The sequence below is a fragment of the Conger conger genome, chromosome 8 (genome assembly GCF_963514075.1).
Source record: "Conger conger chromosome 8, fConCon1.1, whole genome shotgun sequence".
NCBI lineage: Eukaryota > Metazoa > Chordata > Actinopteri > Anguilliformes > Congridae > Conger > Conger conger.
Window position 1 is genome coordinate 18,387,160 of NC_083767.1, and position 22,463 is coordinate 18,409,622.

The window sequence follows — 22,463 nt, forward strand, 5'->3', positions numbered from 1 at the left end:
CAATACAAATATGTGCCAATGCACGTATGCAAGCAAGCCATCAAAATAACTGTTGAATGGGTTGTGGGACTCTGTGGGTCTTGGTAACTAGATGTTATTGTAGCTACTTTTAATTAATTGTTGTTGTTAAATGCAAGTGTCTAGTTGCTTTAGCTTGCTGCTACCAATGTACAGTATGTTGTGTAGCAAAAATAATGGTTGTTTATTAGCTATTTCTGATGTATAGACTGATTAATAAATACTTTGTGAAACTGCAACAAGGACACTCACTAAGAGCTCCAGTTTGTATCATTACCCAAATTTATGTTCCGATTATTATTTATCTCCCCATAAATCCCACACAAATGCCCTGCAGTAACCATTTTTTTTCCTCCTCCACATAAAACAAACTGATTTGCAACTTGTTTGGTTGTGCTCTAAAATGACTCTCTTACTCTTATCCACCCACCTCTTATCCTAAAACCTAATATAAATCTTGATATGAATTCCCATTCCCTCACAGCTGATCTCTACCCTTACCTTGGCTCACACTACCAACAGACACACATACACACACACACACACACATACTGTATGCGCACACACACACAGACTGCCATCTACTGGATTTAGTGCTGGTCAGGTACTGTTCCTTCTCAGGGACCACGGAGACCAAAATGTGGAATGAATGAAAATTTCACCAGAATGTGTTTGACTGGTGACCCTTACGCAAGTAAATGTATTTGGTCCTGTGAGAGAGAGGTCAGGAACGGCACCCAGACGCAGAAACTGGAGGTTTACTTCATCAATCACTGTGGGGAACTGTGGCCTTACTAGATTAGGTGGTTTTCCCACCCAATTGGCAGAGATAGTTTGGCTTAGAATGTGGAGTTGATAATCTACTGTCTTACACACAGAGTAGCCTCAGCAAGTGTCCCTAGCAATGACCCCCTGGCTTAAGGTTTAAGTGTACAAAGATGATAGAAGAATGTATTGTTTTGAGGGACTGGCATCAGCTCACTCTACCCTCACTCTACCCTCACTTTGCTGGAAGCAAGCTATTTTTCAAATGAAAAAATAATTTCCACTAGAGGGCACTAAAATGCTACAAATTAACCTTTGAGATACAGTAATGGAACATAGAAGGATAAAACTGAAGATGTTTTGCCAGCCTTAGGTAAGCTCTAACTGCTAGTGTTGCATAATATCCCTTAACTGCTTATATAAGACTCTTTACCCGGACTTCACAGGGACTAGTCCAGAATGAGAGACGGTGGATCATGCTGAAATGCACTCTGTTTAATGTACAGGTGAGACTGACTGAGAAACATGGGCCACACCCAGAGGTCTATAAATACACTCCCATTAATTACATAGTACAGGGTGCGCATGTGCCAAGATCATGAAGTTCCTCACAAATCATATCCACATCACTTAACTGCTTTTTGCATTGCTGAATTTGATTTACTTTAATTACAAAACTGTTTCACTACTTTGTATGAAAGACTAGTTTGTGTGCTGATACCATTTGCTCATAATAGCATTGCTAATATGCCATGAAATTAATGTTTAATTAGAATCTGTTTTGACAACTAGACATGCATTAAACCTTAAAAACTTCAGGTTACAGATGTCAGACACATTCAAAATATTTAGGCCAAGATCATTAATTTCCTGTAGGATAAATTAAGTTTGTCTGTCTGTCTGTAAAATAATAAAGAAACCCTGACCTGAAAGTAAACCCTGAAAATGCCATACAGTATGAAGTTCATGTTGTATGTTGTTGTGAAGTGACCTTATAGAAACTGCTCCAGTTCCTCCATATATGATAATGGTCATTTCTATTTCCAGGCCATGATAATTGTTTTGTTCAGTTTGAATTCAATTAACCCATTTGCAAATGTAATTATTTAGTTTCCTGTTTCAAATTTAATCCGTACAGTTCATTGCTAGAAATCAGCAGGAGCCAGAGATAGCTTGCCATTAGAAGGAGGCCTCATGGCTCAGTGTTTAGCCTGTGGCACATCTACTGTGCATATTCTGCTAATGAGCACGATGGCAAGCTACCTTTAGCATCCCTTTTCCTCTTGAGCCAAAATGGCGTGGTGCTCTTCTTCTATCGATTAGGTGTCAAATGGTCCTCCAGGGCACCTAAGCATTACCCAGTAGGCTCAATATTGGCCATTTGCAGCCACAGTGAAATGATAATGACCACTGCTTATAGAATTGGACCTGGCCGGTTGACAAAATGCGGAACGCCGCAGGAGAGGAACGGAGACGGTCAAGCGCAGCGTGTCCGAGTGCACACAAAGTCGATTCCATGCAGAACACGGCTGGTCATTTCCTGTTAAAACTGGAACTGGCATAGCACTGAGGGTGATCTCACATGTAGAAATTAAATTATAATGTCTCTTTTGAATTATTTTATTGAGGCTCCATATTATTACTCATATGCATTGTACCTACTGTATGTATAATCTGCCAAAGCATCAATGTTAAAGTTGACAGTAAAATTTGTAATAGAAGTCTTTCTTTTTCATCCTGAAATCAACTTGTACTACCCACTCCATGAGTATTTGGTAGTAATTTATTGTATTGTATCTATTGCTTAATTAACTAGCCATTTCCATATCCAAACAGCTGTGCACCCCCTGTCAGTGGGGTATGCTAATCAATCGTGATCTTGAAGCGAATGTTAGACCCACTATGTCAGACCTCCAGTTCTTATCTTAGTTTTAATTGTGAAAGAAAACATAATTAATATGTTTCCTGCTTATACACTTGCAAAATAAATGTACACATTTGTGGCTTACTGAACACTCTTTCAAATGTAAGAATAACATGATTCCACAGGATCTTTAATATGAACAGTACTGTCACTCTACTAATCACTTCTAATAGTTACCTCCCCGTGATCTCTAACTGATTGGTAGTTGTTGTTTTTCAGTTCTCAACAGTCTCATTAATTGTGTCATAACTTGTTCGCTACAATGGATATTTTTGCTAGTTTCGTTTGGCTATGTAAGCTGTTTATTATTCCTCCGTAAGTGTATATAATTATATTGCATTTTGCGGTATAAAAACAGTTTTAGATATAATCCATTCTCAGATCAAATAGGCCCTAGTAATTATCTTTGTTGTACTCTTAGCACTTGAACTTCCCTAGGGTCTTTCAGTGCACTTGTTCCTGGTGATGGGTATGTACTTTGTTGTACGTCGCTCTGGATAAGAGCGTCTGCCAAATGGCAATAATTCAGAACTAGTTCAGAACTAATATTGGACGTGTGTGTTCAGCTTCAACAATCCACCAACTGAATTTTTGTTTGTAAATTAAGGCCATGTTCAATCTTCTGATATGAAAACAAGAACAACTTGCTTTTGCTATAGTCTTAGTTCTGCCAGCTGGTTGGAGTTTAAAAAAAAAGTTGATATAACCTGTCATAATATTTGTACACAGTAAAATAAATAAGTATCATAAAATATGCAACTGGAAATGCAAACAACTTGCATAAATTGTATTTCATTGTATGAACTCCAACTGTTGTACAAATTGAGTTCCAAAATATATGAAATATACAAGTTATAAATAAATTGTTAATATCTGAGTCGCATCATCGTGGTTTGTGGAATCTTCATTGCAGCATTGCAGTCAACATTGCTGGAGCCTTGTGGCATTCAGTGCTGTAGGGGGCGCTAAGTCAGGGACTAAGGAGCAGGATGAAATGAAAAGTTTTGTGAACACGTTTACACGCTTGTAACCAACGACTACCACTTGCGATGGCGAGCCCTGAGCTTGACAGGAAGGAAGTTCTCGTCTGCTGGGTAGACGTCCTCATGCTTCAGGGCCCCTGGCATCCTGCCCTTGGACCTGTTCCTGTCCTTGCACTTCCTGTCCTTGCACTTCCTGTCTTTACACTTCCTGTCTTTACACTTCCTGTCCCTGCACTTCCTGTTCTTCCAATCACTATGTTTCCCTGAGCCAAACACACCAGGGTTGGCCTTGTCTTTCACTGGGGGTGCGGCTGCCCCTGACGATATCCTTCCAGGGCCTCTGAGGAAGTCACAGTCTTCCTCCTCCTCTAGCCTAGCTGGCCCTGTCTCCCCAGCGCGATGGGCCATCGCTTCCCTCCGTAGCTTTTTGATCTGTCTGCGTTCCTTCCTCTTCTCCGGCCACGTCTTCCCTCTGCTGGGGGTTGCCCCTTTAGCCTCATTTCCCCCTGCTCCTTTGTTCTTTTTCCTTTTCCTGGTTGGCTCGTCTTCTCTGGCGCCCCCTTGTGGATCCGCAGTGAGTACCAGGAGGCCGGCATCCTGCAATTCTGGAAAACACCAACGCAACTGGTCACGCACAGTAAAATATTCACCAACACTGTGTCATTGCTATTCTGTCCCTCCACAAGGAACAAAATCCGGCAAACACAAAACTTTCTCATAACATTTATGGAGGAAAAAAAGCATTGTTAATGAGATAGGTCAGAGCAGAAGGGCCAGACTGGTCAAAGCTGACAGGAAGATCACAGTAACACAAATAACCACACATTACAACAGCGGTATGCAGAAGAGCATCTCTCAACACACAATGCATCAAACCTCTAAGTGGATAGGCTACAACAGCAGAAGACTTAAAATAGGTCTAATAAACACTCACTGAGTGTATATGAGAATATTTTGTGTTTGCTGGGAAGTAGCATATTGACTACATTATTACAGTCGGTTATTTCAATTGGTAGACTGGCCTTGTTTCATGTGATTCATGTGGGCGGCCTGTAGCATAGTGGTTAAGGTATATGATTGGGTCGGTGGTTCGATCCCACAATATGATCCGCACAGCCGTTGGGCCCTTGAGCAAGGCCCTTAACCCTGCATTGCTCCAGGGGAGGATTGTCTCCTGCTTAGTCTAATCAACTGAACATCGCTCTGGATAAGAGCGTCTGCCAAATGCCATTAATGTCATGTCTGGCTCAAGAAATTAAGGTATCCAAAACAGGCATCCATGACAGTAAATACAGCTGGATATGTTTAGCTACCCTCGCCCTGTTAGCATGGTTCCTGAGAGAGCCACCTTTTGCTTTCTTCTGCACTCTGCTGTCCCTTTGGCAGACGTCCTGCGTTGTGTCATAGCGGGAGACGTACGGGAAGTTGGGGTAGATTCCACTGGACATTCTTCTTTGGCTGCACTCCTACGAGAGATATGGCACCAGCTTCTAGAACTGTACCACCACGGACGTTTTACACAAAAACAGATGGGCTCCTCCAGTGCTCCTTCTGTCCTCTCTACTTCCTGTCTAGGAGGCTCCAGCTGCTGTCTGTGTGGCTACACAAACTGTAGTGAATGTTCTGTCTTCAACCACACTCCCTCATGAATATTCATAACTTAATATTCCTGCGCAGAAAACTATACATTACATGCAGTTAAACCTGCCAAAATTTGAAACAATAACAAAATACATTTGTAAACGATTATTTACAAAGCAATATCCGTAATAATGTACATTTACCAAGCCATTCTAATAATTCTAATACAGAAATACTTTGTCAGAGTTTCTGTAATGTATGGTCGATACCTCAATGAATGCGTTCTTGTTATTTTCTCCCTCGACTAATACTCGATGGGTGAGAGGTTAGCTAACCTCTTTATTCATGAAGTAATCAGATATATGTTAGCATTCTCAACGTTTTGTAAATACATTCATTTATGTTAATTTCTGCAGCCTTAAAGTGAAATCTGAGGTCTTACTCTTTGATGTAAAGACCACAGATGTGACCATCTGGTCAGCATATAGATAATCTATAGCAACAGCCTCACCCCAGCCCCAGAGCTAAGCTAATGTATAAACCCCAATGGTCTTTGAGATGATTCCGCTGCCCACTCACAAATCCAAAATGTCCTCTTCTGGCACAGTTGCAGCAGTAAGCTGGGTTCCTGTGGGCCTCTATGCGGTCTGGCTTCACCAGAGTTCCCGTCTGGGTCTGAAAGACAAGCTTGTTTACTGTGGAGTTGAAATCAAAGCACTCACCCCTCAGTGACTTCACTTTAGAAAACAGGGTAAAATCAAATACATTTTGGCACAGCTAGTCTCCCCAGATAAGGGCATCAATAAAACAAGTCACACCACCTTTTTTGCTTGATGTTAGTATAATTTGAGAGAAGAGACTAGTAAATGGTCCTATTTATATTTTACCATTCCACTTTTCTTGGTATTTATTTTACTGCTACATTGGTGCCAATCACCCTTTTTTGCTGATTTGATTATTTTCCTGCCATTTTGCCAGTTCACTGGGGAACTCCAAATGCATGTTCTCCATTGCACTCCAATGAGCGTTCTAGTGTGATGCATCACTTGGTGGCGCTATACCAATCACTTGATATTCATTCATTCAATGCTTAAATGATTACACCCCCCCTTTTTAATTATATATTGCTGGCTAGCGGTACAATTTTATGTACCTATAGGTTACTGCCCCAGCAACAAGCACTTATACCTTTTTAGGCACTTTTCGTCCTTTATTTGTGAGTGTATGTGCGCATATTTCTCCTGCTTGGCCAACTCGTCGCTGTGCAACCATGACGTTCCCGCAGTCGCCTCGCGCGCACGCTACGGCATTCCGGGCCCTCGTCTGGGAGACGGCGTTAGCCAATCAGGCGGCCCGTATTCACGCCACGCGAGTACGCCCCGCCCATTCCCGTCGGCCATCCTCCGGAGCCGCGAGACGTAAAAAGCATAATTTACATTAAATATAAAAAGGCCTATTATCAATCCACTCGAGGCTTTTAACGCTGCCATATTTCTCGCCGGTTCCGGACAAGGGCCGTGAACGGAATAAACTATTCATCAAACAGCCTGATCCCAAATCCTATGTGTTCCCTCTCTCTCTCTTTTTCTCTCTCTCTCCTCCCCCCTTCCCCCTCACAAACATTCAAATAATCTGTATTTTTCTTCGCCGGACGATATCTGCCCGCGATTACCCGGGCTATCAATATATAGGAGTAATAACCTGGGAGATAGCATTACCTAGGAAAAGAAGGGCCGCCCCCCCATCTGTCCTGGGCACTGAAAGCTTTTCACGCTCCAGTAAGTTGGGTAAATATCGGCCGATAAAGGCGCATAAGCCTACCGAAAGCACGGATTTGCTCTTAATGTCCTCCTCAAAAGCACGGCCCCCCGATGCAACGATTACAAATTATTTTCTCCTAACGTCATTTTTACATAGCCTCCTCTTCTCCGCATGAGTAGTCGCAGGCCAAATGAATGAATGGCATTAAAACAGTTCATCATTATCGGCGAGGGCCTCCGTCTGTACCCCCTCCCCCACCCCCACCCCCGACACCCCTCTTTTTTTTCCCTGCCGGGTCCGGAATCTCCATCACAAAGGGCAGGAGATCAGCGCCCTCACCCTCCCCCCCCCCCCCTTCCCCCCACCTCCCAACCTTCCCCAACACCCCCTCACCAGGGCTCATCTCAGATGCAAATTGGCCAGTAGAGCTGGCTCCCTCTCTGACCTTGAGATTCTCTTTATCACCCTGTGCTGTGATTCAGCCAGACCCCCCCACCTTCCCACATTATCACCGTGTGTGTGTGTGAGTGTGTGTGTGTGTGTGTGTGCTATTAATTAAGCAGATTTTGTTTAACCCCGGCTAAAAGGCGTCACCTTGTATTTGCCGTCGCTGTATTTCCATCTCTTGAATCTGAAAGGATTACAAGGCTTAGGCACGGGCTCTCTTAGGTAGCTTCTGCAGCGAGAGGGGGCGCATGGTCTGAGCGATAGGCACACCAACACTGTGTCTGATGCATTAAGACCGCAATTTGTTAAGGTTAAGGGTGTGTGTGTGTGTGTGTGTGTGTGTGTGTGTGTGTGTGTGTGTGGTGTGTGGGAGGAGGGGGGGTATCGGAAGGTAGATGTCAGTCAAAAACAATGAAAATATCATCATTTTTACTTCCGTAGAAGTCTGGGGCAGACGTATTTAAAACCATCTGCTGTTTTAACACGTCAGTAATAGTTTATTCAGGTGAGTATCTTTAGGGAAGGGAAACAATTAGTAAGTATTTGGACAGTGGTTCAATTTCTGTTCTTTTGGCTCTTTACTCTTTACAGCACATTGGATTTGAAATGATATATTAAAACAATTAATATGAGAATGAAGTGCAGACAAAAAAGGTGATCCGTTCAGGATTTACATCCATTTTATACATAGTTTGCTTATTTCAGTCCAAAAGCAGTTGGCTTGTCAGCTGTCTCTGATTAGTCAGGTGTATTCATTTGCTTCCTCTGTGCAAGCTTTCAGTATCTAGTCTTCACTTTAGGCTTTTAATTGCCTTTGGATTGGGTTTTTGGCATTTGTCAACATGAGGACCAGAGTTGCCAAGAACAGTCAAGGAAGCCATTATAAGGCTGAGAAATAGGAAAATATAATCAGAGACAAAGGCCAAATCTCAAGCTTACAGAAATCAACTGCTTGGAACATCATGAAAAAGAAAAAGAGCACTGGTGAACTCAGTAATTACAAAAGGTTTGGTAGGCCAAGGGAGACCTCTACAGTTCATGATGAAATAATTCTTGCCATAATGAAGAAAAAAAGCCAAATACCTGTCCAACAGATCATAAACACACTTCAGGAGGCAGCCTTAGATGTGTTAGTGACTACTCTCCACAGAAGACTTCACAAACCGACCTACAGAGGCTAAACTGCAAGATGCAAACCATTACTTAGCCGCAAAAAGCAGGATGGCCAGGTTACCGTTTGCTAAGTAGTACCTAAAAGAGTCTGCGGAGTTCTGGAAAAAGATTTAGTGGACAGACGCGACCTAGATTGAATTGTATCACAGTGATGGCAAGAGCAAAGTGTGGAGGCCAAAAATAACTGCTCAATAACCAAGGCACTCCCTCCTTTAATGTGTGAAACGTGGTGGTGGGTGTCACAGTTTGGGCATGTAAGGCTGCCACAGGTGCTGGCTCACTAGTCTTCATTGATAATGTAAGTGATAGCAGCAGCAGAATGAATTCCCAGATTTGTAAGCATCTGCTCAAGTTCAATCAAATGCCTCCAAACTCAATGGCGCTTCATCCCACAGCAAGTCAGTGATCCAATTCAAAAATAGATATGCAAAACTTTCTTATACCTGCACTAAGGATGCAATTGAATACACCTGATTAATCCAAAATAGCCAAGCCAACTGTCCAATTACTTTTGGTCCCCTAAAGTTGGGGGACTATGTATAAAAAGGTAATTCCTACACAGATCACCTGATATGGATATAAACACACAGTCCACACTTTAACCTCATACAAAGTGGGATCCAGAATTATTTGCAATTTGCAAAGATGACAGCCATGAGTCTTTTCCTATAATTTGTTAGCAAATTTCTTTGAGGGATAATTGATATCCTTGGGATACCCCCCTCTTCAGTTCAGACCACAGGTTTTTCATGGGATTTAAGTCTAGAGACTGAGATGGCCATTGCAGAACATGGTTATTGTTTTAATTTAACTATTTCTGTGTGAATTTTAATGCATGTGTGGAGTTATTGTCCTGCTGGAAAATCTACCTATGACCAAGACTCAGCTTCCTAGCAGAGGCAATCAGATTTTCTGCAAAGATTTCCTGATACTTTGTTGAATTAATTGTGACATTGATCTTAAATAGTGCCCCTGGACCAGCCCCTGGCAGCAAAACATCTCCAAAACATCAATGACCCACCACCATATTTGACAGTAGGTATGAGGTGCTTCTCCTTCTATGCATTCCATTTTGCCACCAAACATGTTGATGGTCATAGGACAAAAACATTCCATTTTGAAATGTAATCATAGTACTCTCTTTTGGCAAACTCAAGATGCTTGGCTTTGTTTATTGTGCTCAATAAGGGCTATCCTCACCAACACTACACATAGTTTTCTGGTATGGAGGTGCCATTGTATGTTTTCTTTAGACTTGGTGACCCCAAGACACAACCAATCAACGTTTATAAATATTCCAGGCTTGTAGACTGTAATTTTGTGAAGTTAAGGGAAATACCCAAATGCATTTGGATCAGGAACAAAGAAGAAATTATGATTTCCCTGTATAGCACAGAGACTACTTGTTAGAAATACTGCTTGTCAGTGTCGAATGAGTGCATGTTCTCACGGGCAGTGTTTTACACATGAATATCAATGTGTGCAAGAAGAGTGAGTAACTAAACTGACAACTCCAAAATGTGTGGCATGCGGATCAGCATTAATTTTATTTACATGTCCTGCTTGTTTTGTTTTTTAACCTTCACAACATTTCCAAATATCAGATCAGGTTTCTCATTTTAAATCAACATTGCCTACCCTTTGAATAGATTGTACATTTCTGAAAGACATTCTCATTTCTTTCCACATTGTCTAATACAACTCTGACACGAGTCTGGCACATGGTGTTAGGAAACATACACAAACTTACTATACACACTGTCATTATTCTCATTCACTTTGGTGAAATGGTCATTCAAGATCCATAATTCCATAATGCAGGTTTGGCTTGTTATAATTTGACCTGTCTTTCATTATCTACTGAACAAAATGGTTAGTTTTAGTGGCCAAGTGTCCAGGTTTTCACCAATTAGGGGCCTACTGATTCACCAATTTATCAGTTATCAGTTAAAATGTTTGACTTTTTCAATATTCAATAAAACATTTTCAATATACCTCAATAAGCACAATGCGAATATGCAAAATGTTTATTCATTATGGCATAGCTTAGTTTGACATACTGCTGCTTAAGAGGATATAAAATCTCTAAAAACATTCAGAAAAAAGAACAGTTTGTTGACGTTCTGGGACTTCAATTATGGTTCAAACAAATACCAGCATACACAGTGGTACCCCAGAGCAGAGTTTGAAAACCACAGGTTAAGATGACTATGCTTGTATTTCAGATGACTCTTACACAGTGAAATGCAGTGTTAATCAAATCTCTATGGTCTCTATGGTCCCACATTAACCATACACAGGCACCCTCATCCTCAACCCTACACGGTGATATGATTTCAACTTCTGACTTACAATACTGCATGCTCTCTTTGTAAAGAAACCAGATGGAATGTTCCGGAAAGACAGACAATTGCACATCGTCGATAACAGGAGATGCGCTTGTAACGAATCAATCTGGAATATCTGCTGATTGTTGGGTATAAACCCAGTGGTTATCGCATCTCTCCCCTGAAAGGTTGGAGGTGTCAGTGAACACACAACCTGTGACTGGATCATGATAAGCACAAGGCAGTCAATCTTCCAACTACAAAGAGGAAATCTCTCTACTTCCAGCTAGCAAAGCTGTCTGCGACATTTCAATCACAACAGCAGTGTAGTGCAGGGATAATCAAATCATGGCCCTCAAGGGCCGAGAACTGCTGCTTTTCCACCTTCCCTTTACCTGGGAGTCAGGTGTGAAGGCAGTCTTTCCGATCAGTAGCGCAAATTGTTCAGTTAATTACCCGAGAGAAAAAAAAAACCAAGGCTAGATTTGTATTCGATGCGCAGATTTGACGATCCTTTTTGTCGTGTATATGCACTGCTAACAGTGTGATCATCAGGACATGGCTTCACCTGTCCAATGGACCAAATACTGTAACAGTTTGATAGCTATTTACATTGTATTGCATTGGTTTGTAATGTTGCTCTCAACAAAACAACAATGTTAGCTTCAAGTAACAAAAAAAAAGAAATCACTAGTCTTTTAGCCCGCAAATATTTACTTTACATTAAAACAGCTGATAGACAATAATACCAAAAGGAATTTGGAAACTTTTCGGTTCATTCAATAATCGTGTAACTGCATTATCATTCCTTTTCTATGACGGAGCCAGCATATTAATATAAATAAGGTCAGCGCCCACATAATATCCACATTGTTAACAGTGTGTATGCATGTGTGCCTGTGTGTGCATTAATGCATGTGCACTCCTCGTTGTGTACGCGTATGTATGTACAGGGCTGCTCTTGTATGTGCGGGAGAGAATGTTCTCCTGTATGTGTATGTGTACGTGTCTGCCAGAGTGCATGTGCATCTGTGTATGGGTTTATCAATGTGTGCACGTGTTTGTCAAAGTGTATGTGGAGACTTGTACGTACACTTTTTTGTGTGTCCATGCGGATATGTGTGTACGTGTGCCTGTATTTGTGTGTGTGTGTGAGTATGTGTGTGTGTGTATGCATGTGTGTACGCATGCCTGTGTGTATGTGTGTGTCTGTGTGTGTGTGTGTGTACGAATGCCTGTGTGTGTGTGTGTGTGTACGCGTCCTTGCATGCCAGTGCCAGTGGGTGTGCGTGCGTGTGTGTTTGTGTGTGTGTGTACGCGTACCTGCATGTGTGTATGTGTTTGTGTGTGTGTGCGTGCGTACATACTTTTGTCAGGCCAGACTGCACTGGTGACATTTCTGTGGGATGGCATGCATTCACAGAGCGATACCACAGTGACGGCGGTGATCCTGGCACGGCACTGATACCGCGGCGAGCCGGTTCTCTTGGTGTAGCGGCTGGGGGGGGGGGGTTAATCAAACACAACTCGGGAGGCCCGTATCAGCGTCGCAGATTATCTACTCCACTGGGCCACAACAGCGCTCCGGCTCCTGATTAGGGCTGCTCTTTATTAAAGCACGACCCCAAGAAAATATTACTATTAATGAGAAACAGACACAAAATAACACTCTGCCACCAGGGGGAGCTACGCGTCTGTCTGCTCGCCGACAGATACGTGCGGGCCGGTTACGACCAGTGCGGTGTGGCGAAGGGGCGGTCATACTTCGCACTCTGGGAGGTTCGCATGGCCTTTGCGACACCGCCACTAGCGTGAGGTAACTGCGTTACGAAGTTTACGGAAGGGAATGACTTATGTTATGAAGGCTAAGAGAGCGATATGGAGCTGATCGTTGTTCATTCGTTCATCCATTCATTCTTCATGTGACGTGCTGTTCAGGGACGTGTCCATCTCTGTCATTTTATTGGCCGCCTCAGGTGCTGCCCTAATTTTTCCATGCAAAATAGGGCATTGGAAAATGTATTTGCTAATATAAATATTCAGGTGATAGTGCCCCCCCCCCTCACCCCTTCACTGAGTCTGTCACCCCTCCTGGCCACCTCATCCTGGAAAAAACCATGGTAACCCACCTGGCACCGTTCCTTGCGGTGCTCTGCCCATTGCTTACGAATGCTTACTAATGCTTACGAATGCTTACAAATGCTTCAGAGAGCCATGTCTGTGAAGGCACTACGTATCGTTCACGGCGGTGCCTTGCGCTGCGATATCCGATGGCAGGAGCGTGGTGTGATTGCTCGACTATTTTAGCCCCCTGAAACCCTGCATCCTCAAAGGAAGATTTACATTTCTGGCTTCCCCGCGCTCTATACAGTGTTTCTCTTAACATAAGAGACATTCAGTTACAATAAAAGAAAACATATCTCTGAAAATATTCTCACTGCAATGTTCCTGTCATCCAGGACACTTTTTCATTACGCAAAAAAAGTTTAATATTTTAAAAACTTAAGCTTGTGTACTTTTTTCTCCAGGGACTCAGGAGGTTAGATTTCACTCCCCAGCCCGGGAGACCTGTATAGCAGAAGACAGCGTTGAGGAGACAGGACATGGCCCGGCAGGTACGGTACCTCACTGCTGCCAAATTAAAAACCCGGCGAGCCCCGTAAACAAGCCCCTTATCGGAGGCAGGGTCTGAGGGTCCCGCCCTGCTGAAAATTCATGGTGCTGCAGAGGTGCGAGGAGCTCATCTAAATACCCTGTGTATTTTTACGCTCAGAGGTGCGTGGGGTAACTAATACATATTAAGTATGCGGGAGATTGCGAAGCGAGACGCGAGCTCATTTCGGGGGGTAATGCGGCGAGCCAATCGCAGCAGCCCGAGCGGGGTCGTGAGCGGCGTGGCGTGGGAGGGAGGGGACAGAGGGGCGGAGCCCGGACTGGGACAGGGCGTACGTGTACTACGCAAGTGTACTTATCCGCATACACACGTCACGTATGTGCACTGATAAGTGCACTTAGAGATACAAACACAAGGACGCAAATGAATGTACGCATGTATGAGTACGTATGTATGTATGAGTGTGAGCGTGCTCTTTTACGTGCATTACATGCACACACATAAACGTACGCACACCTGCACACTCACACAAACACAGCTCACACACGTGCACGTACACAAAAAAACGATGCGCACTTAAGACATACATGCACGCCACATACCATGTACATCCAAACAAATGCACATGCATGCACAGAATCTGAATAAACGCGCGTTCACTTGCACACCCAGACAGAGACATACGCGCACACAGCCACACACACACACACACACACACACTCACACACACTTGGTAATTTACCTTGGGGCGGTGAAACCGGCTAATCCTTAAGACCACATTAGTTCAAACTGTTACCAACTACAATCAGTGTGTGCAAACAGCCTTTGTGTAAAGGAAGGATTTGGGGATAAGGGGCGGGTTCTTTGGACACCCTATGCATACATTACAGGAAGCCCAAGGGGCCTCTTCTAGAACATTCTATAAACAAGCTACTGTACACAGAGTGAGAGGTCACACACTGTAGAACACACAGGCGGGCACACAAGCTCGCAAACAAGAAATAATATTTGCGTGATAAGAAAATGCATATGACGTACCTCGGCAAACTCAAATTGTGCAAATATTTTTTCGAATGCTGGTGAAGATTAAAAGAATATTTGCTCAGCAAAATGTCTGAATAAACAGAGTTAATAAAATAAACAGATTTAGCAATCAACATTACCCTAACCTTTTCTGAAATCAATGACATAATGCTGTCCTTTACATTTAACTGTCAGTTACTGACAGATTTACAGACTCAAAAAATACTAAAATGAATTTTCTTCTTACTATTATTATTATTATTATTATTATTATTATTATTAATATTGTTATTATTCCTGATTCAATGATGATGCAAAACGCATGTGTTAATTAGCCCTATAATTGGAATACAAACAAAACCCATGAGAATTAATTACATTTGAACATGTCAATAAAATACTTCCCATTGTTAAAAACAAAAATATAATTAACATGCAAGGAATTAAACAGCAGCTGTTTTATGACCGAAATCTGGAAGGCGAAAAAAAAACGTGGGTTATTAGAAGTGTTTAAATGCGTTTGGTGCCTTTGTTTGTGTGAACTTGGACCTGTCATTCAACTGCCTTCCTGTGCGTCTGCAGACAGGGCCTGCTGAATTAGCAGTGTCGTGGGAGACTTATCTTTAGCCAGCCAAATTGGAAAGGGGATTGTGTGTGTGAATGGGGGAGGGGGGAGGTGGATGGGGGGGGGGGGGGTGACGGGAGATTTTTTAGGTCCAGCGGTAAGATTCCTGGTTTCTGTAAAAGCCTGAAGCCTGATTGTTGTTTCCCCCAGCAGTCTCCGTACGTTGGTTCGGATGTTGGTTCCGGAGATTTCCTGTGCTGGCGGAGGGTGCGTACGGAGCAAAAGCGGAGACTCCGTGCGTTGATAAAACATCGGAACCGTGCGGCGTGCTCCATATCGATGCGGATTGTCAAACAAAGCTGTTTCATTGTCTCTGGAGCGCGTGCTGCTGTCCGGAACGGACTGAAACGATTGGAACTGTGAATGCAACGCCGTGTCTCTGGGCAGTAGGCCTGTACGGCCCCTCCGTACGGAGGCTGCTGGATCAAGCGTGAATCAGGTTTGAGTTGCTGGCATTATCCTGTTACCAAAACTCCACTCCGGAAGAAATCCTCCCGCTCCATAGACCTCCCATTAAGCATTTGCAGTCTAAAACAACAGCTGGCCCATCCTGGTTTCACTGACCCTGTTCAGCGTACGACAATTATCTTATTTGTAGTTTGGCCCTTTGTACGATGTACGATCAATAATTCTAAAAACCCCTAAATGTACGATCATTTTGACATGTCATAGTTTCAGTTTTTTTCATAATGGTGAAATGGTACGGAGCTGATTTGGATCCAGCCTGATTATCGATCTTACAGACCCTGGATCTGCTATAAATGATCCAATCATTTTTCATAATGTTTTAACCCGAAACCTGTGATATCCCAAACCAAACAAAATGATATTGATCGAAAAGATAATATTTTTATACTTTAAACAGCTACAATTACATTCATCTTCTACGTGAGAAGATAAAGCACTTTGGCACAGATGTTTAATGAACGTGCTGTATCAGGTCTGTTTAGGTTACACTTGGTATGTCCGACCAAACACTTTCCCTAATCCCCAGGGTTGGTCTTTAAATCTCACTGACTTGTAAATAAATTGTTTCATTGATGTAATGGTAAATTGCAATTATTTGGAATATCAGATTTCATAAAAAAAAGTCCATATGGCCATTAAATAGCAACAGACCTATTGATTGTGAAATGGAATGTTTTCAAGTTGCTTCAGGGAAGAACACACCCTTGCAAATGAGAGCCAATATTCGATGAGTCCAATATTCGACTGTGAGATTGCTAATTGATTGCCTGGATCAGTATTCAAATTTGTTAATTAGCAAAATGAAGAAAAATAAGTCCAATGTTATCCAGTCTTCATCATTAATATTTTAGTTACTAATCAGAGCCAAATAAATCTGTGTAGTAAGGATTTGGAGAGATTATTTTACTCCTGATTTAGTATGTGAGCAAGGAATGCTGATTTTCAATCCCTACAAGAAATACAAATCTAAGCTTTCTGACTCAACTATTGTTTATTTTGGATTAATCAATTTCTATTTGGATTCAACAATACAAAATCGAGATTGTAAACTTGTGTGGAGTGAGTGAATGTTCATCAGCCAATTTTTTGCATATATTTTTTCCACTCTGTAAGGTATGTATGTTTTAATTTATTCAATGGCTGTTCCTTATGCACATGAAGGGCACATGACTGGCACATGACACCCTGGTTTAACCAATAACAGAGCACTCACCACTCAGTTACTGTCACTGTAAAATGACAATACAAAAAACAGTCCAATAATGGAGCCCCCAAAACGATCCATGCCAAATAACAGCGTATTCAGGTCCCACTGTATACACTAATGCAGTACCCAAGCATGTACACACACACACACACACACACTCAGTCCCTCACGCAAGAACCCCTCTCCTGACCGACGCTGTGAATTCACATAGGCCTCAGGCTCCTAAATGAAAAGGCCGTAAAAAATAAGAAATAAAAGAACGGAAAATAAACGGGTGCGATTCCGGCACGTTCCGCCGCAGCCGAAGGGAACGATAGCGCCTGCAGCCGCGGCCCCAATCTTACATCTCCTATCAGGGTCTTCATGACTGAACCCCCCCCCCCCCCCCCTCTGTTCTACCCCTTCCTTCCTGTCTGTATTTACTGAGAGGCAGATGGGCTGCATATATAAGCCCAGAGCTTGGAGGCTTCACACCAGACGATAAAACCCTTTCAATTTTCATGCCAGCTTCTTCCCCCCTTTGTGATTCAAATGCGGCCGAGAAACTGGCAGCTCGCTGGGACTGAAAGAAGTGCTGCCACAAATACCTTGTAATGCTATCGACCCTGTCCGGCCAAGCAGGGAGAGCCCCCAATGCAGGCTGCGTCTGCTCGCGCCCTGATAACACTATCCGCCTTCTTAACTCGGGACGGGAGATGGGAGGCGTGCGTGTGTGTGTGCGTGTGCGCGCGGGTACATGCGTGTGTGTTTGTGAGAACATTTATGCACAATGGAATGGGGAAGCTCAGCGTGACCCCCCCGCCACCCCCCCCCCCCCCCCAAATTCCGGCCTTCCTCCACATGCGTGTTGCTAACGCTAATTCATACATCCGCGTACATGCTAGCGCCTGCAAAAACACACACACATATACACACACACAAACGAAAAAAGTGTTTACCTACAATATGTGTATATAAACAGCAATCGCACATACACCAACATACATTTGCAATTAGAATTGCCGTATGCTAACCGTGACTTATGTAGATAACGAAACAATAGTCGGAAATACAAACGGTAAAAAAAAATAAAACGTGAAAATATTAGGTGGAAACTTGCAGCGGTAGCTGTACTGTTGAACCGCGCCGTATAGAATGGCGAGGTGAGGATGAACACGTTTGCGGAAAAGCGGAGAAAAGCGCCGACCGACGCGAGCGTGCTTCCCTCCGCTAATTTGATTTGACTTCTCTTCTCCTCAAGTTTGTGGGCGAGATAAACTTGCGGCATTGTGCCTCCTCCTTTTCTCTGGCTTAATGCGTGCCCCCTGCTCCCTGGTTTAGATTTGAGTAATGTATGGAGAGAGGGGGAAGGAGGAATTCCTCATTGTGAGGAGAAGAAAGGAACAGAACGGTTTATCGTGGGCCATCGTAAAGTTCATTAATCGGCCTGGCTTTTTGCCCTCTAAATTGAAAGGTTAAATCATCTTCCCTGGGACATTGTTCCCAGCACCCACTCCCCCCCCCAATAACCCCCCACCCCCACCCCAAACGGTCTCAGGATCGGTGTCTGGGAGGGGAGGGAGTGGGGGGATGGGGGGATGGAGGAAGGGTGGATGGGGGGGGGAGTGGGAGGATGACTTCTGATTTGAAATGAGCCCCTCTCTTCACACCTCTAAATAACCCCCGGATTAACGCTACTCCATTTCTGCAGGGTCGTCAGTGTCCACTGGCCGTCTTTGTGTACGCGTGTTACACATATACATGCACATAAGAGGCTACTGCAGTAAAACACACATACAGTGAGGTCTGTGCACTGCAGTAAAACACACATACAGTGAGGTCTGTGCACTGCAGTAAAACACACATACAGTGAGGTCTGTAAGAATTTAGACAGCGGTACTGTAATGATGCTCCAAACCCCTATTGTTTGGTCTATGTCTCTCACTGTTTATGGTCTTATTTCTCAGCCTCTTAATGGCTTCTTTGATTATCATTTGCACAACTGCGGTCCTTGTGTTGACAAATGCCAATAACAAACTTCAAAAGACAATCAAAAGCCTAGAATCAAAACTAGATACTGAAAGCTTTCTTATATTTGCACTAAGAAAGTGATTGAATACACCTGACTAATCAGAAACAGGTGAAAGCCAACTATCCAATTACTTTAAAATACAGGGACTATGTATAAGAAAGGATGTAATTCCTACATGGATCACCAAATATGGTGTAAATACCCTTAAATTAAAGGTGACTGTCTGCACCGTAACCTTGTATTCATTGTTTAATTTCAAATCCAAAGTGCTGAACTACAGAGCCAAAAGAACAGAAATTGTACCACTGTTCAAATTTTAAAAATCCAACTGACAGACCTCACTGTGCATATGTATATACTTAGAATAAAAGTGCATTCTGGAGACTATTGATATGATTATGATAAATATACAATACTGAAAAAATAATTAAAGGGCACATTGGAGCCAGCACTGGCAATATTAATCATATTCAGACATTATTATCAGACAACATGAAATTATTCAGATGCATTATATGCAATTAAAGCATACAGTTAAGGCCTCCTAAGAAATAACAGTAACAGTTTGAAACGGAGGTCCTATGAGCGTTTTTTGAGTTGTTGGAAGGTAGATTCATACTCTTGGCACATCCAACCGCTATCACTATAGTGCTATTAAAATTTCATTATAAGCCATAAAAAATATACCATTGAGTAACATCATGAATTGTTGAAGGTTAAATCCATTAATGATTTTTTGGGTTGATTTCAGAGCTATCGCCATGAGCCCATTCAAATAAATTTGTAACCGCTGGTGTAGAACTCAAAGCGATGGGTATTGAAGAGAGATAGAGCGCTTGATTAATACAGCGCTACTCTATACCTGTGAACTCAATAGAACTAACTTACAAGTATTCTGAAACAAGGACATATTTGTCACGATAGACCGCAACAAACAAGAAAAGCTTATGCAAACAAAGCTCAAGTCATAACCATAGGAACAGAAACATGTGTATATACACAGACACACACGCGTATTCACACAAACACACACACTCGGGTTCGCACACGTCCCTCTGATGCGGCCTCCCTCCGATTCCCGCCTCGCTATAAACCAATCAAAGCTTGGCATTAGCCTGTTTAATTGCTTCTCCGCACTGCCTATTAGCTGACAATTACCAGTCCATTAAAATGCCTAATAATTTAGCGCTTCATGTGGTTCGGAGCCGTTGTGGGCACATTCATATTCAGGGCCCTGATGCGCCAGGGAGGCACCTTTGTCACACACTGAATGGGCCTCAAAGCTGCAAGATGAGTTCCACTTCCTAAAGAAAGACTCTTCCGACTGCTAACTCTCCAAATTGCACTGAGAGAGAGAGAGAGAAAGTGGTGGTGGGGAGGGGGGGGGGGCAGAATGAGAGAGAGAATGAAGGAGCGAAGGCAGTGAAGAGAGAAAAAGAGAGAGTATGTATGTAGCAGGATATGTGGTAAATGCGGTAAGCATACACGTATAATTATCTGTATAATTACTGATTATTCATCTCTGTTTATGTGTGCGTGAATGTGTTGCTGTATCTTGTGGCAATGTTTGCAGTTGTGCTCTGAATTTGAGAGAGAGTGAGGGAGAATGTGGAAGAGAGAGAGAGAGTCCGGGAGGGTAGGGAGTGAGGGGGGGATAATAAAAAAAGTACAAATCCAAACCTGAGCACACAGGAAACCAAAATGAGATGATGCAGCTATTCTAAGAAAAGTACAAATCCATTGTACACCCGTAACCTTCAGATGAATGATTCAAATGAAAATCTCTCTTTTGTGCAGCTGGCTGTTAATACTCACAGGACAGGAGCTAGAGTTGGAGTTGTTCCCGGTAATTCAAGGAGAGGGAGTAACTGGGCTTTTTTCTTTTGGGGGGGGTTCTGGAAATAAAGGTTCAAAAAAGAGGCTGGAAATCGCCTGCACACTCAGAAAAAAAGTGGCAGTGGAGGTTCGTTTCCCAAATGTACCCTGAAAGTACAGTAATGTTCTCTTTGGATACAAATGAGTATGCTTTCCAAGCAAAAATGGTACAAATTAATTATATATTTCTGGCTAGCGGTACAACTTTATGTACCTCTAGGGTACCAGCTGAGAACGACAAGCATTTGTATGTTTTTAGGCACTTTTCGTCCCTTGGTTTCTGAGAGCGTGTAGTTCCAATGGTCTGACATGACACCGTAGGTTTCTTGGCAATGAAAGCAGTCCGGCAGTGGAATAGAGGGTCTGTGTCATTGCTGTTTGAAGTGCGTTAGCAATGGAGTGAGTGTAGAGGTATAGTAATCAACGGGGTGTCGCAGGTTTGGGGGAACGGCGGGTGGGCCTGCCACTGACCCCTGGGGCACGCCTCAAAGCACAGCCATCGTTTCCGGATGGCCCAGTCTCCTGCTGGATTCAGAAGAGGTCAGACCTAAAGACACTTTTTGTGCTGAAAGCACAGAGAGCCCTTTAGTGATGACACAGCAGGGCAGAGCCGCAAATGGAACTCATTATAAAGGTCTTCAAATAAATCGAACAATAAAAATCATTACTGAGCCCGAGGATTTAGGTAAAATCTTTTTTAGAAATTGGCTGTGCTTTTTTTAACAAGGTCGTACCGAGACCTTGCATATCATGAGGGAGGCAGCCCTGGGAAGAAGTAAAGTAGGGCTTGGCCATTTTGTTGCTACTGCTAATGCAATTCCATTAAACTGTATTGCAAACAACATGCAAACGATTAACATCGGGATTCATATTGAGAATAACATTAAACCAAATGTATACTATGCTGGGGAATTATAATACTAATTCACCTTTGTTATGCTAATGACTTGTGCATATACAATGAGCACCATAATTAATTGGACAGTGACACATTTTTGTTTTTCTTGATTCTGTAAGCATTTTGAGTTTGAAAGGATACAATAACAATGAAGTTGAAGTGCAGACTGTCTTTAATTTGAGGGTATTTTCATCCATAGCGGAAGAACCATTTAAAAATAACAGTACATGGTCCCCCCATATAAAGGTACTACAAGCATTTGTTGAATTCGCTTCACAGATGTGTTTTGTGTATTCATTTGTGTCATTAGTGAATGCAGAAGAGAGCTGTTAATGTCTCATCTCGATCAATCAATCAGGAAAAACCCTGGACATGGCCAAGTCAACAGTTTGGTTCATTATTAACAAGAAAAAAACAACAGGTGAACTCAATTATGTCAAAAGACCCAGAAGACCAAGAAAGACCACAGTTATAGATGACTGGGGAATACTCTCTATGGTAGAAGACTACACGAGCAGGACTACAGAGGGTTAACTACAAGATGCAAGCCACTGATAAGCCTGAAGAACAGAAAGGTGAGATTACAGTTTTCCAAAAAGCACCTAAAAGAGCCCCAAGAGTTCTGGAATAAAGTCTTGTGGACAGTTGAGACAAAGATTAACATGTACCAGAGTGATGGAAAGAGGAAAATGCGGGGAAAAAAAGTAAATCCAAAGCAATACCACCTCATCGGTGAAACATGATTAAGGGGGTGTTATGGCTT

At 42.7% G+C, this 22,463-nt stretch overlaps 1 protein-coding gene across 5 annotated transcripts in view; it reads right to left on the minus strand.

Annotated features, from left to right (window-relative positions):
- Nucleotides 1-3,473: 3,473 nt before the first annotated feature.
- LOC133135457 (zinc finger CCHC domain-containing protein 7-like) overlaps nucleotides 3,474-22,463 on the minus strand; it is a 96,724-nt gene continuing 77,734 nt past the window's right edge. For 3 of the 5 annotated variants that reach the window (XR_009709394.1, XR_009709392.1, XR_009709393.1), the window contains exons 7-9: nucleotides 5,851-5,946; nucleotides 5,039-5,156; nucleotides 4,279-4,295 (exon numbers count right to left, since the gene is read on the minus strand). Coding sequence is in view for 2 of the 5 variants with exons in the window: in XM_061252474.1 (XP_061108458.1) it covers nucleotides 3,745-4,295; nucleotides 5,039-5,156; nucleotides 5,851-5,946 (765 nt within the window). In the remaining 3 variants the exon portion in view is untranslated. Of the gene's footprint in view, nucleotides 4,296-5,038; nucleotides 5,157-5,850; nucleotides 5,947-22,463 lie in introns of all 5 variants that reach the window. The other 2 variants (XM_061252474.1, XM_061252473.1) reach the window with 1 other exon arrangement.